The 16679-nt window shown below is 38.1% G+C and overlaps 1 protein-coding gene across 22 annotated transcripts in view; it reads right to left on the bottom strand.

Moving 5' to 3' along the window:
- The window catches only part of mapk8ip3 (mitogen-activated protein kinase 8 interacting protein 3), a 47044-nt gene that overhangs the window by 8208 nt on the left and 22157 nt on the right, over positions 1–16679 (bottom strand). For 14 of the 22 annotated variants that reach the window (XM_035945991.2, XM_023265332.3, XM_035945989.2 and 11 more), the window contains 13 exons: positions 14582–14639; positions 14227–14379; positions 12018–12075; positions 11675–11826; positions 9604–9660; positions 9320–9490; positions 7991–8150; positions 6812–6862; positions 4807–4896; positions 3170–3325; positions 2406–2571; positions 1720–1917; positions 91–268 (listed from right to left, as the gene is read on the bottom strand). In XM_035945991.2, coding sequence (XP_035801884.2) covers positions 91–268; positions 1720–1917; positions 2406–2571; positions 3170–3325; positions 4807–4896; positions 6812–6862; positions 7991–8150; positions 9320–9490; positions 9604–9660; positions 11675–11826; positions 12018–12075; positions 14227–14379; positions 14582–14639 — 1648 coding nt within the window. The remainder of the gene's footprint in view (positions 1–90; positions 269–1719; positions 1918–2405; positions 2572–3169; positions 3326–4806; positions 4897–6811; positions 6863–7990; positions 8151–9319; positions 9491–9603; positions 9661–11674; positions 11827–12017; positions 12076–14226; positions 14380–14581; positions 14640–16679) is intronic. The other 8 variants (XM_035945990.2, XM_035945995.2, XM_035945994.2 and 5 more) reach the window with 3 other exon arrangements.

Raw genomic sequence — 16679 nt, 5'->3', positions numbered from 1 at the left:
CATTAGGTGGTGCACTAAAAGTAATCATTTTATTTCTTGTCTCACACACTCATAAATTTAGCATTCCTGATGACTTGTCAGACTTCCTACCTGTCGGAGGAATCTGTTGGACGAGGCTGAGGATCGGTAAAAACGTGCTCGGTAAACGGTCCTGGAGGTCCCATTTCTGTGTGGCTGGCCGTCGACTCTGAAACCTCTGTGGCCTCCGTGGCTTCCTCAGCCGACTGTGCAGGATGGATCTTCCCATTCATGGGGGGAGCAGTGGGAGCTGAAAGTGGCACCACCATTTAAATAAATGCAAAGACCAGCAGCCTTGACAGTTTTCCCATCTTTGTATAATGCAACAAAGCTGTAGGAGGGTCATTCTGCCTCAGTGTCCTGCACCTCATCATCTTCAATTTGACAGATTTTTTTAAAAGTGGCGAATATTGATCGAATTGACCATGTGCCATCTGGAGTCAAAGGTATTATTAGTTTTTGAGTTAAAAATTCCTCAACAAATTGGGGTCATGTTGATTTTTGCATCTTTCTTTGTACCAATCCACCAATGTGGATCAATGTTTGAAGTGCCATAACTTGAGAAATAATGTAGTTAAAGTCCTGAAATTGTACAGGCTCATTGATATGTATATATGGTCTTTAATGGTACAACCCTGCTTTGATAGAATAATAAAAAGCAGTTATCTGAAGGTGCAAATTTGTCCATCTGGTCTTATAGTCCACCAACCATAAAACCTTAATTTTTCACATTAAGAGGCAGATTTTTTTTTTCTGTGATTGGTACCAGTATGAGCCTTAAAATGTAGACTATGGTGCCAGTCAGAGGTGGACTTGATGAGAAAATTTTGTAATTTTTTTTTTTTTCCATTTATGGCTAATACTAGGACAATCAATAAACAGGTATAATTGGTGAAATTACTCTGAAAGCAGTTACAATATTCTTACCGGGCTTCAAGAAAAATCATGGTTTTCTAACTCATAGTGCTTCAAAAAATATTTTCAAAATTGGTTTTTATTGTGGGCTGCACAGTGGTGAAGTGGTTAGCACTTTCGCCTTGCAGCAAGAAGGTCCCTGGTTCGCGTCCCGGCTTTCCCGGGATCTTTCTGCATGGAGTTTGCATGTTCTCCCTGTGCATGCGTGGGTTTTCTCCGGGTTCTCCGGCTTCCTCCCACAGTCCAAAAATATGCTGAGGTTAGTTGATTATTCTAAATTGCCCGTAGGTGTGAATGTGAGAGTGATTGTTTGTCTCTGTATGTAGCCCTGTGACAGACTGGTGACCTGTCTAGGGTGTCCCCTGCCTTCGCCTGAGTCAGCTGGGATAGACTCCAGCCCCCCCCATGACCCTAGTGAGGATTAAGCGGTGTATAGATAATGGATGGATGGATGGGTTTTTATTGTTTCATCAAAGCAGGGTTGTACCATTGAAGATGAGGATTCTCGCTACATTATTTCTCAAATTATGGCCCTTCAAACATTGATCCACAGATTGGAGCAAAGAAATTATGCAAAAATCGACATAACCGCACTTTATTTTTAACTCAAAACCGAATGTTCCTAACATGTCCAGACTGTATGCATGATCAGCTCAATCAATATTCACCACTTTAAAAAAAAAAAAATCAGCCAAATTAAAGATGCCCAGGTGTGAACTTTAAAAAAAATAATAAAAAATTGGTGTACTGTGGTGGAATGACCCAGGAGTATTTGTGATGACCAACCTTGTCCTTTGTCCATTATGGGTGTGTCGGTGCGTGAAGAGCAGTTGCTACGGGCGACGCTGCAGTTGGTGGCGCAGCCGACCAGCGTGATGCCGGCCAACATGCCCTCCATGCTGCCGGTGTCGTCTCCCAAACCGGCTCCACCGTCACCCGGATCCAACACGATCTCTCCGGGTGGATAGTCGCTCTCGCTGGCAGCTGGTGAAACAACAAAAACATTAATATAAACATCCATCCATCCATCCATTATCTATACACCGCTTAATCCTCACTAGGGTCGCGGGGGGGGCTGGAGCCTATCCCAGCTGACTCAGGTGAAGGCAGGGGACACCCTAGACAGGTCACCAGTCTGTCGCAGGGCTACATACAAAGACAAACAAGCACTCACACATTCACACCTACGGGCAATTTAGAATGATCAATTAACCTCAGCATATTTTTGGACTGTGGGAGGAAGCCGGAGTACCCGGAGAGAACCCACGCATGCACAGGGAGAACATGCAAACTCCATGCAGAAAGATCCCGGGAAAGCCGGGACGCGAACCAGGGATCTTCTCGCTGCAAGGCGAAAGTGCTAACCACTACGCCACTGTGCAGCCCCCTTAATATAAACAGAAAAAAAAAAAAAAAAAAAAATGCAGAATTTGATGCAACAAAAAGTGCAATAGTGTCTCGAGCAAACTCACCCGGCACACTGGAGATGCAGAGAACGTGGGCGTTGCAGACGTTGAACTGGTCGACCAGTGAACCAGGCTGGTTGGCGTCGATGATGACCACCTTGCTGGCGGAGTGAGTGCTGGTCAGGATCCACACTCGACTGCTCATGGTGTCAGTTTCCTGGAGCTCCTTCGACTGAGAGGACGGAGAGAAAATAGGCTACAGCAGAAAACTGGATATTTTTACAGACGCAGAGCCATTTTTCCTATATTTTACAGACTCAGTGCTGTGTTCTTGTCTGTCGTATTACTGGTTTTAGTATTCATTTTATCTATCGCCTTCTCTATTTATTTACCTGTTTACATATTTTAGTCTATTCAGTTTCGTGCTTCATTTTTAACATTTCTTATTCTGTTTTTGTAATTTTTGACTTCTATTTCTATCTACCCCTATTTTAATAATAGACATTTTAATTTATTTGTTTATCTAACTTATCTTGTTTTATTTAATTTTATCTCACTTGGTGTTTCCTCATTGCACGTGTTACATGGGATAGCCTGTGGGCGTTGTTTGTACTCTTTTATTGCATTTTTATTTTTGTTATCTGTAAAGCACTTTGTGTTGCATTTTATTTGTATAAAAGGTGCTGTATTAATAAAGTCTGATTGATTCAGTCTGGGGAGGTGAGTGCGACCCTTTCACATCTGTTATTACTTTACAGTCGAGTGTGCAGCAATATCTGAAGTAAACTGCAGTAATAAAAGCCCCCAGATGGGTTCCACAGTTGCTCTACCTTCCTCTTCTCTGGAGACGTGTGGCTGCTCTTCTTATCTCCTCCGTCCTCCTCAGCATGAAGTGGGTCGCTGCTACCTGACGCCGTTTTGCTCGGTGCCGAGTCCTGGCTACTGGCCCTCCATCCCGTCAGGTCCACTCCAGCTGCACACCATAGCTGCAGAAATGAAGCATGAAAGACACTTGTGGGTTTTTGAATCAAAGCTGCTGTCCTTGTTCCTTTTACATTTACTGCTAGAGCGCCCTTTAGCCTTGATGTCCTGGTGGGAAAGAGAGGAACATCACTGAGACAACATCCATGTTTTATACAGCTTAGACTCTATACTGGGATCGCATATGCATTTGGTGTTATCAGGATTTTAAATATTTATGACTAAATAAATGAAATAAAATGTTAAGTTGTGATATTGTTGTTACAAAGACAGTTAACACCCCTCATCTTGGTCATAATAACTACATGACTGTGGGTTGATCCTGTGAGTTTCAGCAGCATTTCTCAAGAGAAAAGTTCAGAAATAACACAAATACAGAAATCACCCATACAGAACCAGTAAACCAAAGCTGTAACTTTGGCAGAAAATGTTGTGGTCATAAGAAGATCCTATCGATCAGTTCTGAAAATTAGATTTTACTGCATTTTCGACCAAAACAAGCCTGCTTTGATTAATATTTTGTTTGTGACACAATGGAACTATAATGCCACTGAATATAAATTAAATTACATTTCAAAAATCCAGATGTCATGAATATTCAAGTATTGACTATTTGAAAAGTTTAAGTACCCCAGTGAGCAACAAGTGAGATTTCAGTGTCCATTTTGTTGATATTAACACATATTTTGCCAACTTTTCAACCTGCTAAAATAAAGTTAAAACATCATCGTGTCCAAAACACAAATTTGTTAAACATTTGCTCAACTGCAGGCTGTGAGAGTGATGGTATTGATTACTGTGAAGGTGTTTCTCTAAAGTCTTGTTACACCGGTAGCTGAAATGCCACGTGATGAGAAAATTTAAATGCATTTAGCACTTTCCCCTCTAAAAGTTTGAATGATGTGCTATCTTTAAAAAAAAAACAAACACCAAAGTGACGCCAATTATCAGCATTGCTGACTCTAGAACAGAAAGATTTTTAACTTTCCAAATGGTTTTCAATGGAAAACATGACCAGATCTAAGCTTAAGCTTTTATTTGTACATTACATAATGGAAGTTTTCACTAAATCCTGGTGAAATATAGTGTCAGCGTGACCTTTCAGATATAGTCTATAAACTTGCGAACCTGTTCTGAATCTCCTTTAACAGGTGATCATAGTTAAATGTGATTTCAACTGAAGAAGACATCTTTTGTCTCTGGGATGAAACAAAAGATGTCTTCTCCTTCATAGTAAAGTCCATTCTCAGTCTGTTTGACCTGAAGGCATTGAGGTTTTCACATTACGTCTTCAAAACAAGCTGAGATGTCACAAATCTACTTTGCACAAAGTCGTCTCAAGCTGAGATTTAAGGTGAGCACAGAGAAACTTTCTTCCATCTACAAATGGATCTGACAACAGTCCTCTAGCGTCAAACATCACGTAACACACATTTCTGAGCGGATTGGACCTTTAACTGGGGAGCTACACCCCTGAACCTCTCACCTTCCTGTTGGGGTCCTTCTCCACCAGGGGGCGACAGTAAACTGGAACAGGAACATTCTTCATGCGGTTGTCTTCTTTCTCGTTGGTGGTCTAAAAATCAGAGGTGACAAAGTGTTTAAGAGGAGACAAGCAAAGTAGAGAATTATTGTCTGGTTCCATGAAAACATCTCCAATTTTACTGGGTACTGACGGAAAACAGAAACATCCAATGTTTGTGAATGTGCTGCATTCATGTACAGCACATTCTCAGCAGGCAATAAAGGAAAACTCCACTGTTTTCACAAATCTGAACATGTACATGAGGAGGGATTTAGATACAAGCAGGAAGAGAGAGAACTTGAACAGTTTGGAAAAAAGTGTCTCTAACACCTCTGCAGTGGGAGCTGTCAGAGGTGGAATTGATACCTCTGCCTCTTTAAAAATGCATTAATCTGGGGTGACTTTCCAATTATTCCACAATTAAAAACTGAAAAAACATACTTAATAACTATTGGAAACTATTTAAGAGTGGATTTTGCCTTTGAGAAAACAACACAGGAGTTAAGAGATGACAACATCAGTATGGTAAGTCGGGCAGGTTGAGACAGACAGAGGTTAAAGGTTAAAAGGCTGCAACAAAATTGGTAGAGGGGACAGAAAATCACTTGGATTTAACTCCACAAAATCAGAGGATTTTATCAGAGGGCTGCAGTCATAAAGTGTGTTATGTGTCTACAAGTAGCATTTGTTTGAAATGTGTGAAATACGGTGATTCTAACTCATGACTCATGCCTGAAAATGGGGGGAAAATCACTTAATATTCATGCATTTTCAGAAGAAACTGTAAAGTCGTGTCACAGAACCTTCACATGGAGCTCAGAAAGTCTTACGTTTGTCTACAAAACAGAATTCTGTGTTGATTATCTGCACATACACCAATCAGATACAACATTATGACCACCTGCCTAATATTGTGTTGGTCCTTGACCCATCAAGGCATGGACTCCACTAGACTCCTGAAGGTGCGCTTTGGTATCTGGCACCAAGACTTTAGCAGCAGATCCTTTAAGTCCTGGAAGCTGTGAGGTGGGGCCTCCATGGGTCGGACTTGTTTTCCAGCACATCCCACGTGTGCTGGATTGGATTGAGATCTGGGGAATTTGGAGGCCAAGTTAACACCTAAAACTTGTTGTTGTGCTCCTCAAACCATTCCTGAGCCATTTTTGCTTTGTGGCACGGTGCATTATCCTGATGAAAGAAGCCACAGTCATCAGGGAAGACCGTTTCCGTGACAGGGTGTACATGGTCTGCAACAATGCTTAGTTACATGTTATGTGTCAAAGTAACATCCGCATGAATGGCAGGACCCAAGGTTTCCCAGCAGAACATTCCCCAACGCATCACACTGCCTCCACCAGCTTGCCTTCTTCGCATAGTGCATCCTGGTCCCATGTGTTCCCCAGGTAAGCGACGCACCTGGCCATCCATGTGAATTTTGAGTCATTTTGGACAATTGTTTATGCATTTTGGACAGGCTTGAGACATTTTGGACTAATTTAGGATAAACTTAGGTAATTTTGGACAAATTTCATGAAATTTTTGACGCATTTTAGGAATTTTGGATAAATTTTAGTCATTTGGGGCATATAGAAAAATATTTATGACAAGTTTTATGTCATTTTAGACTAATTTCAAGTCATTTTGCGAACATTGTAGTCATTAAAGACAAATATGACTTTATTTTGGACACACGAGTAATTTTCTGTCATTTTGGATGGTTTCTCCTGCTTCTAACATCAACTTTGAGGACAAAATGTTCCCTTGCTGCCTAATATATCCAACCCATAAACAGGTGCCATGATAAAGAGATAATCAGTGTTATTCACTTCACTTGTCAGTGGTCATAATGTTATGCCTGATCGGTGTATAATCAGTGTGCCGTCGCTGCCGTCTGAGCTTTAGGTGGGAGGATAAAGGGATGGGAAGCCATAAAGGTGCATGCTGGTTCTCTGTCGGTCTCACTTGCCTGTTGTCTCTTCAGCGGGCTGTCCTGAGCGCTGTCCGTCTGACCACCAGTCTGTGGGAGACCAGAGTTAGAGCCACCTGCCTACCAGCACACTCTGGCCTTCCAGCTGCAAACCTTTAGCCTGCCAGACCAGCTAGAGGCACATTTCCATGCTGTGAAATCATGCTTACGCTTGAAAGCAAAGTGGAAAATCTAGAAAGTTCTCTACTACTCTGACTGCTATGATAGAACTATACATTTGAAGAAAGCTAAATCCAGTGCTTTATAAAGGTTGTATCTGTCATTTCTGACCACGGAAAAGTGAAAACAGCTCCCCTGTGTAGTTAAATACTGAAGAAATGAAATACGTGAGGTTCCCTGCAGGAGTATTGATTTGCTGGTTTTGGTGTTTTCTGTTCAAACTATTAAACAATAAAAAATAGAGGAAAACAGCTACCTTACTAAACAGCTACCCTTGTTAAAGCATATCTGTCATTCTGCACATTTAGCTGATAAACAAGAAACTATTTTTTATGGATTTTAAATTGGATTCTCCTGATGCTGCAAACAATAACAGCATTAATTAGCAGCCTGAACCCACGATCAATTTTGGTTGTCCTATCAATAATTTAATTAGGGATGTTGGACAACCAATGAGAAGCTCGACAAGTAAAAATTTTGTGAGTCTTTTCTCTACGGCAACTTTACCTCCACTTCCACATGTGAGAATTAACCTTAAAACAGGCTTTTATGGGTTGAAATAAAAGTCAGTAAGATTTTGAAATGATGCTCAGCTATTGGTCAAAGTCAGTGGTTGGTGAACAGTGCAGGAATGCAGTTTCACACTTTCTTTTGGTTTAAAATCTGAAACAAGATGTTCAAAAATGGGTCTTTGTGTGACCTCATTACTGATATTATTTGTACGGCATTTTTACATTTTACTACAAATCATTTCTACCCATTTACAACACTGAATTTTCCACAGAGAGCTTCTCACAGGTTTATTAAAGCACGGTTCCACGCAGGCTTTTAAAGTTATTTCTGAACACAATTTCCAACAAATCTGAGCCCAACAGGTTTTTCACCTCCTGATCTGTCAGTGACTCATTTAATCAAACATCTGGAGTGTTATTCTCCTCATGCAAACTCAGTTGACTGTGTGTTTTCGTTCTGCTTGTGGAGACTCTGCGGGTTTTCTACCTGTTTGAATCTGGACGGCACACTCCAGCCACAGGCCTGCATGATGCCGTCGTCGCGGCGCATGTGCTCTCGGACCTGCCGATACTGTTCACGCCGCTGCTCTCGGCGGGCCAACAGTGCCGAGTCACTGAGGAGAGACGCAACACCGTTACTGGCCAGTCTGGAAGCGACGGGAGGGAAGAAGAAGAGAGATAGCGAAGCGTTAGCAGCCTGGCCAGCCAGCAGCAGGAGACAGACAGAACAAGATGGGAAGAAGAAGAAGAAGAAGAAGAAGAGGAAGACGAGAAAAGCAACAGCAGTGCAGAAAGTCGCTCTGGTTAAACAAAGCTCTCACGTAGCTGAAGCCAAGCAATTGTTTAATCATTTTAAAATGAAGCTCCTGGGGAGATTCTTGTACATTTAGTGCTTCTAAGATGTATTTATGTGTCTCTGTGTTTGCAAAATGGAGTTTAAAAGCAAAAATACACAGAAAATTAATTACATTTCCAGCTAAAACTGTAAACCATGCTTTACATTCAGAACAGTTAGACACAAAAGGACAAGATGTTCACTCGTATTGCTTAAAATTGATTCTTTCAGGGTCCAATAATCCTTTTAATTAGTGCAATGACTCTTAGTGAAGCTTTAATATGAAATAAATCATCTGCAATCATCAACAGTTAAAAACCTAATAAAGTTTCTTTGGGATTTCTGTACTGATTCCTCCAAAAAATGTTGTCTAATGTTCATTTCAGTCACAATTAACAACTCAGTATGTTCAATAAAGATAAATGAAATAATCCAAAATGAATACAGTTTATTGTGTGTTATTAGGTTGTGTTCGTCTGTACACACATATCCACATGTAAATTCACCATGACTTAGGTGTAATAACGTATAAGTCATGGTGAATTTACATGTGGATATGTGTGTACTTTTGTAATTCTTGCCCTGTTTCTTTTATGCCTTGTCTGTATCCAGCTGCTGTAACATGTAAATTTCTCAGGTGAAGGATCAATAAAGTTGATCTTATCCATAATTGTGACCTAGATGAAAATCAGACAACATTTTATGCGTTATCTATTCAGAAATCCTTTTTCTTGCAGCTGTGAGTTTCTATAGTGACATTCTTTATGCATACATGAAGAGATCTGTGTAAATGTGATTATAACCTCCTTCCAATAACATCAGAGCAGTAAATTTAACCATATGTCTCTATGCAGAATACTGAATCTGAAGCTTTCGACTCTGCGCCACAAGCGAGCAAGCAACCCAACGTTTAGGCCAAAGCAGAGTGAGAAGCTTTGTGGTTTAGTGTAAATGTGGTGACAGTTTGTGGCTGCTGCTCACTCTTCAGGGAAGAATTCCAGCGTTCGGTTGGAGGTGGAGATCTGACACATGGTGTGGCTGCGTCGCTGAGAGAAACCAGCCGGCGACGGCGACTTGTAGTGGATGTTGACGCTGTAATACGGCCGCTTGACCGGCGGAGGGCTGGACGAAGAGCTGAAGAGACGAGCAAAGCTGGAGGAAGGAGAAATAAAGAGAAGGAGAAGTTTTTCTTCTGCGTTTATTTCCGTTGAAGGTGTTTCTAATTTTAACTTGAGTGAATAAATTAAATTCAAGCAGAATCTCACAACTGCCAGATGGTGGACTTCTTCTTCTCTTGGATTGGAGGACTCTCCCGGGACGCCCTGAGAGGAAACAGAGGAGTGAAGTCAGACGGAATTAAATAATAATAGTAATAAACTTTATCTATTTATACAGAACCTGGGGAAAACAACATTTTAAAAGCCTTTGCAAGACACAACTATCCATTAAAAAATAGATTAAAACCAAATAAAATAAACAAAATTATGATAAAGGAAATAAAAGGAAGTAGTAAAAATATTAAGAGCAAAAACAGTTGACTTAATATTTTGGTTCTGTAAGTGAGAGAACTTACTATGAGTAGCTTAAAATAACAATTTAAATACACCGGAAGTTATATAAAATGTCTACAACTGCAAAACAACTTATCTATAAAATTTCAGCTCAGTGTAGCTTAGTTTCTTGGAGAACACTGCTATAAGTTTAAACCTTATGTTTCAATTTATTTTGGTATGTTGACAACCTTTAATTGACTTAATCAGAACTAGAAACTGTAGAAACACAAAAAGAATTGTCAGATTTCCAACTTTCCAAGAGTCCCTGAACTAATCGTTGCATTGGATCGCCAAATCTAAGCTCAAACTTCAGACTTTTCATCAAAATGTCTTTACTTTACATGTCTTATTTTTAAAAAAATGCCAAAAATAAACCATATGCTCCAACAACACTCTAAAAAAACATAACAATCTGTGCTCTTTTGTGCAACCAAGAAGCTATTAGTGACTCAGCTGTGACCAACAATAGCATGACAAAAATATTTTTTTTTTTGTAGAACTGGGCTGAACTGCAGCTTGTGTTAGTATGGAAACTAAAAATCCAAGTATGTATAGTATGTAGAGTCACCGCTTTTTCACCATCATTAACACCTGTTGTCTGGTGCATGTTGATATCTTTTTTTTCAGTTATTTTGAACTAAATAATCAAAGAAATTTCTGTTAAAAAAAAAAAAAAAAGATTTATGGTATTGTAAGGTGACATAAGACATTTCTGAGCTCTCTCTACTTCCAGTCATGGTTGTGCTGTTTCCTAAGAGGGGCAGGACTTTATGGATCACTCCAGAATTGGAGGACATTTTATGTCCCACCCATCAAATTTCAAATAATCCATGTACAAAATACTAAAACATGCAGTTGTTGTGTGAATTTACTTGTCCTGAGACCAAATCAAAAAAAACTAGGAGAAAAAAAAGTCTTAAAAATATTTTTTTAAATACCAAATCAGTCTGGAGTTCACCCTAAAATGCCATTATTCTCTTGTCCCACCCCCCAATGACCAAATTGAATCTCAAATAAAACTGTTAAAATGAAATTTAAATCTCCTTTTTTTGGCCTTATTTTTTTCACTGATGTCTCTTGTAATAGTGAGAACATTTTTTAATCAACATAATATTTCAAAGAATAATTATTATGCATAGAATGGGTGTCCCACAACATACACTCAACCCTGTCAGCACAAACTTTTTAGCTGGAAGAAAAGGAAGAAAACTGTGAATGACATGATACGCTGGAATTAACATCATCAAACAGTTTTCCAAAAGAATGGGTAGAGCAAAGCTATGTCCTCTCTTCTATTTTTCATATTTTCATAACATTGTCACATGTTTCACTCTACCTCATGCAACCCTGTTTTGCATATCATCAGGATGAGACAAATTCTTTTCACTTTTTCTTCACTGTTTTCCATCAGTAAGTTTGTCCTCTTGGTCAGCAGTAACAGCAGCTAAATATCTAGCTTCTACTGCTGAGAAAAAGCTAACAATAGTATGGATTAGCAACCCTGTTACTGTGATTACAGTAGGGTTAGCAAACAACACATAAAACATGGAATAAAAATTGTACCATGTAAGCTGAGCCAATCAAGCCTTTGATAGTTTATTACCTATTATTGATGAACATGTATCAGAAAACTGTAAAAGAGAAAGTCTATTTTCCAAAAATTTTGAAGCCCAAATCTCCTCCAATTCTGGAATGACCCTTATATTGCAATGAAAGAATGAAGAAAAGAGTTAAACCCAAAGTTGTTGACCCCCAGTTTAAATCAGCATCTTGTCCTTCCCACCTGATCATCTCCGTCCACCGTACAGCCTCCTGCAGCTCCATCAGCCTCTCTTTGTACTGGTTCCTCTCCATCAGCACTCGGGCCATCTCCACCCGAGTGAACCGCCGCCGCTGGGTCATTGTCATGTCGCCATCTTGCATCGGTGATGAAAACTGGGCACATGAGAGCAGATTATTGTTTACTAAGACAGAATTTCTGCAGTAAATTCACCAGAGATATTTATTTTTTCTCACAAATCAACCACTGGACTAAAACTCTGATTAAATATGAGCAGAATATTCACTCTTTCAGGTAATACGAGGATCAACAACAGTATTAGATTGTCAGCAGTAGTTTTACTCACATCATCACCTCCTTCATCCTTAGAATCTCTGGACGCACCGAGAGCTTCTGCTCTTAACCTGCAGCCCAAAAACACAGTTAGACGTCTTTATTCTGCTTGAGATAAGTGAACAGTTAGACACAAAGGAGACACATTTTAGTAGAAAAATTGGGGGCTTCAGTCTTTTTAAAGATGTTTCTGGGGTCGATTTAATCAGACAACAAAACATGATGCAACCCGAGGATAGAGGTTGTCAAATGGGTGCATTTACTTTAAAGCTTACACAATTTTCAAGTTTTTATTTTGCAAGACAAGTACTGAATAGTTGTATCTGGGCTTACACTGTGCTTCTCAATATCCATATCAGTTTTCATAAAGCGTTTCTAGCAAAAGTTATGAAACTAATAACTATTCTGTTTAATAATCTGTATTCTGGCAAGTTGCTTTTATGATTATATTGTAATTTTTACTAACTAACTATACGTTTAGACTTTTTCCTGTGCTCATCTTCAGAATCAGATTTTATTAATCCCTGAGGGACGATTGCTTATGTTACAGTTTTTCCCATTCAAAGTCTTAGAAATTAAAGCAGAAGAAAAAAATACAAGATAAACATGAGCGGAAAATATATCCTAAAAATGTCAACATGAGTATGAAAGTTTAAGTGTAAAATGTAAAACTGTACTAGGAGAATGAAAATGTAAGTATATGGTGTAATAAATAATAATAGAGTCACTGCACAGAAAAGGAGGTTTTGCAAGAAGTTATCTGGGCAGGAAAAAAATGCCAAAAAATAGACAAAAAAACTAAATATAAAATAACAATATCCTGTATTTTGATAAGTATTGTGAAACTAACTTGCTGAGATTTTGTGTTGTGACAATATTGTGGCTTTATAAACTGTGTACAGGTGAGTTTTACTATTTCAAACTTCAGTATTCTGGCCATAGATGTTGGTCCTAATATAACTCCTAATATCATCACTGTTCTCTATTAACAAAAATTAGCAGTCTCATTTAAAAAAATGTGTGGTTTTCAGTAGTTTAAGACACACATTTGGACCAAGACTTTTTTTTCTTTAAAGATTTAAGAAGCACAAAAGAGCTTCTCCTGCTGCTGAGTGGATACTTAAGTTAAAGAAATGATTTTGTGAGACGCAACTGATCGATACATGATACACCTTAGAAAAACTGAGCTCTGTACTGAGGCCTTTTGTCCTCTGGTTCTCATGTTTAAACATGCCAACAATGGCAATTATTCAAGATTATCATGTTACTTCTTCTGTTGGTTGCTAAGACAAATCCGTTTGTTTATGCTCTCAGAGTTCATTGGTTAAGGAGTCCAGGTTAACAGCTTTTGTGTTTACTTTCTTCTAGCTGCTGTAGTGCTTATTTCTCCACTGAGAAATGCAGCGGAGTTATATGACGATCGGTGTATGTTTGTCCTTCCGTCTGTCTGTGCGCAACATTACTCAAAAACGGACTAATAGATTTGAATGAAATTTTCAGGGAAGGTCAGAAATGACACATGGACCAAGTGATTAGATTTTGGCAGTGATGCAGCTTATAGTCTGGATCTATGGATTTGTTAAACGTGCAGCGTCACTGTAACTATGACAACAAGAGGACGCTACATCAGCTGCCTGCTGACGATCACATGACTGTGATCCTACTGAAAATCCACCGCTGCAGACTGCAGTTATCGGGACTTATCCGTTGGAAATGATACAATGATTGAGCAGCTACTCGGCACTATGAGTACTTTTCTTGTTTAACATGCATTTTATGTCTTTTGTCTGTATTTCCTGATGAAATACACTACCGTTCAAAAAAAACCCTCGTGGGATTAATAAAGGATAATAAAAACTAAAAAAAAAGTTGGGGTCACCCAGAGAATTTTATGTTTTCCATGAAAACTCACACTTTTATTCATGTGTTAACAAAATTACACAAGGGATTTACAGCTAAAATGGTCACTGACCACATTAACAATGTCTGCACTGTACTTCTGATTAATTTAATGCCATCCTCATTGAAAAAAATGCTTTTCTTTCAAAATTAAGGACATTTCTAAGTGACTCTAAACTTTTGAACGGTAGTGTACATATTGCACATTACATTCTTGTTCTAAGACACTGCAGGTAGAAATTCTTTCACACTGAATTTAACACATTCAGGAAGCTTCATTCATTAGCACCTTCAATTGTTTAAAAAACAAAAGTCATTTTCACCTCTTGAGTTCTTCTTCCAGTTCTTTGACTCTTGCGTCCACCTTGTTCTTGGACTGCCTCACCGCCTCCAGCTCCTCCCTCAGCACCTCCTGCTCCCCCGACAGCTCGTCCACTTTGGCTATAAGGTCGTTTTTCACAATGTTCAGAGCGTTTCTGGCGAGCAAAGAGCAGAGAGACAGACAGTAAAATCACACATCAAAGCTTTCGTCTTGACGAACATGCAGATCATCCATCATTTTAAACCAATCACACGAACGTCTGCCTTATTTTAACATGACAAATCTTTCAGTTAATATTGTTTTCTTTGGATGAAGGGGAAAAAGTGAACACAAATGAAGATTAACACAACTCTTACTTGGTCTCTAGGAGCTGTTTGTTCTCTGTCAGCAGGTTCTCCACCTCTTTGCCCATCCCTGAAACAGCCACATTCACGTTTCCGTTACTTATCACACATAATACACAACATCCATTTGTCAGTAAATCCAATTAAGTGAAGGTAAAATGCATTTCTCAGTATCTTTGGTAACACTGACTTCCAGCTGAACCAAAATAAAAGCTTGTTGTGGGAGAAAGATGAAAGATTTCTACATGACAGGTTTAATAAATCAATTAAATCTAAAATTTATGGTCAGATTATTGTTCTGGTTTTAACAATGATGTAAAGTCAGGGTAACAAAGAAAGGTTAGCTGTAAAATATTGCAAAATATACTTTTTAAAATACATTTTTACAGTTCAAAGTACAAAATGTAGTTTCATGTGTGCAAATATATGCTGAATTCAGAGTTTATCTCTAAACCATAATAAATTAATTTGTTAATCAACCTTAATTATCTTAATTATTGCCAGAAATTAACTGAAAAACGCACACGGAAGCAGCAAGCATTGTGCAACAAAAGCCAAGTACAAACAAACTTTGAGCTGAAATTCCAACAGAGAAAATTTCAGACATGAGAACAAACCAAAAAAAAAAAAAAAATGCCAAGAGGTTGTTATATTTTCAAAGGACTGGTGGTGGGTTGTACTGGACACAGATTAGAAAAGCCTGCGAGGATTACTTGGTGATCTGACTGCAGAGACAGAAAAACAAGTTATCCTCTGTTTGGGTTCAATTTGCAGCTCAGAATTAGTTTTAACTGTAACACAAATTACAACTTATTACCTAAAATCTATTAATATAGAACTTTCATATTCTGGACTTTGAAGCTACTGAGTCAAACAGGCGTAAGATTTATGTTTTTGATGAGCATACATACAGTATTTCTGATATATCAATTATTTCGGATTGTTTGTTCCCCAAATTTTATAAAATGGAGCAACTTTACCTCATGACAGCAGGTTTCCACTGCAGTTACGGGACTCAGCTCTTCCAGAAAATGATTTATTAAAGCTAACTAAGCTAATTCTCATGCATATTTTCCTACACATGCATTTCTATTTTTAACATTTTTCTTCTTCTCTAAGTTCTGCAGTATACCTGTACAATTATATCATTGTGTTTCCGTTTTAAACAAAATGGGTTTTTATTTTATTGCTCAATATCAGGCCAACTAGGCATCAACCAATCTTCAGTCTGGATCCAAAATTCAGCATTTCTGCATTTTAATGTGTTGTTTGTTTCATTAACTGACTGCCAATAAAAGGCATTTTTTAAAATGCAGCACTTTTGCTCAAAGACAGTCACTCTGTGGTCTTAACCAACGTCCTGCATAGACATTTAAACTTCAGTCTGTTAACACCAAAGCTTAAATGTTGAAAAACTTTCTTTAACCTTATAGGGCCCAGCAGAGCATGGGCACTACGATTGTATATTAATTTTTGATTGATGATAAATTTGAAACCAAATAAGATAGAGCAATCATTCTTTTTGCATGTAAAATCTGGGGAGCTACACTAATGTTTCATACATTCACCATGTCTCAGAGCGCTTTTTCGTTGATGTGTTTGTAAAAATACACAATAAAGCACACATTACAAAAATCTTTATAAACGAGACCATGGGATATTGTCAACTTTTTCACATTTTCAAATTTGAGGGATACAGCTATGCAATTTCTGTATTTTGAAATACATGTGAAAAAAAATAAAAAGGATTTTCATTTTTAAAGGTTTATTGCACTTTTATGCAATTTATTGTACTAGTTAAGACATAAGTCAATCCATATTATTAAAATTTGGGATATAACAATTATATTGATGAAAAGCAAATACAAATACTCCAAAAAATTGCACAACAGTATGTAAAAATGTAACAAAATATCCTGGCAGATTTGCACAAAGGTAAGTCTTAAAGGGTTGATATATATGCATTTATATATATATATATATATATATATATATATATATATATATATATATATATATATATATATATATATATATATATATATATATATATATACACACACAAATTAGGTGCACTGTTAATAAAATGTTCATATTTACTGCAAATTGT

This window comes from Amphiprion ocellaris, chromosome 19 (genome assembly GCF_022539595.1).
Source record: "Amphiprion ocellaris isolate individual 3 ecotype Okinawa chromosome 19, ASM2253959v1, whole genome shotgun sequence".
Lineage (NCBI taxonomy): Eukaryota > Metazoa > Chordata > Actinopteri > Pomacentridae > Amphiprion > Amphiprion ocellaris.
This window is presented reverse-complemented; position numbering and strand designations above follow the sequence as displayed.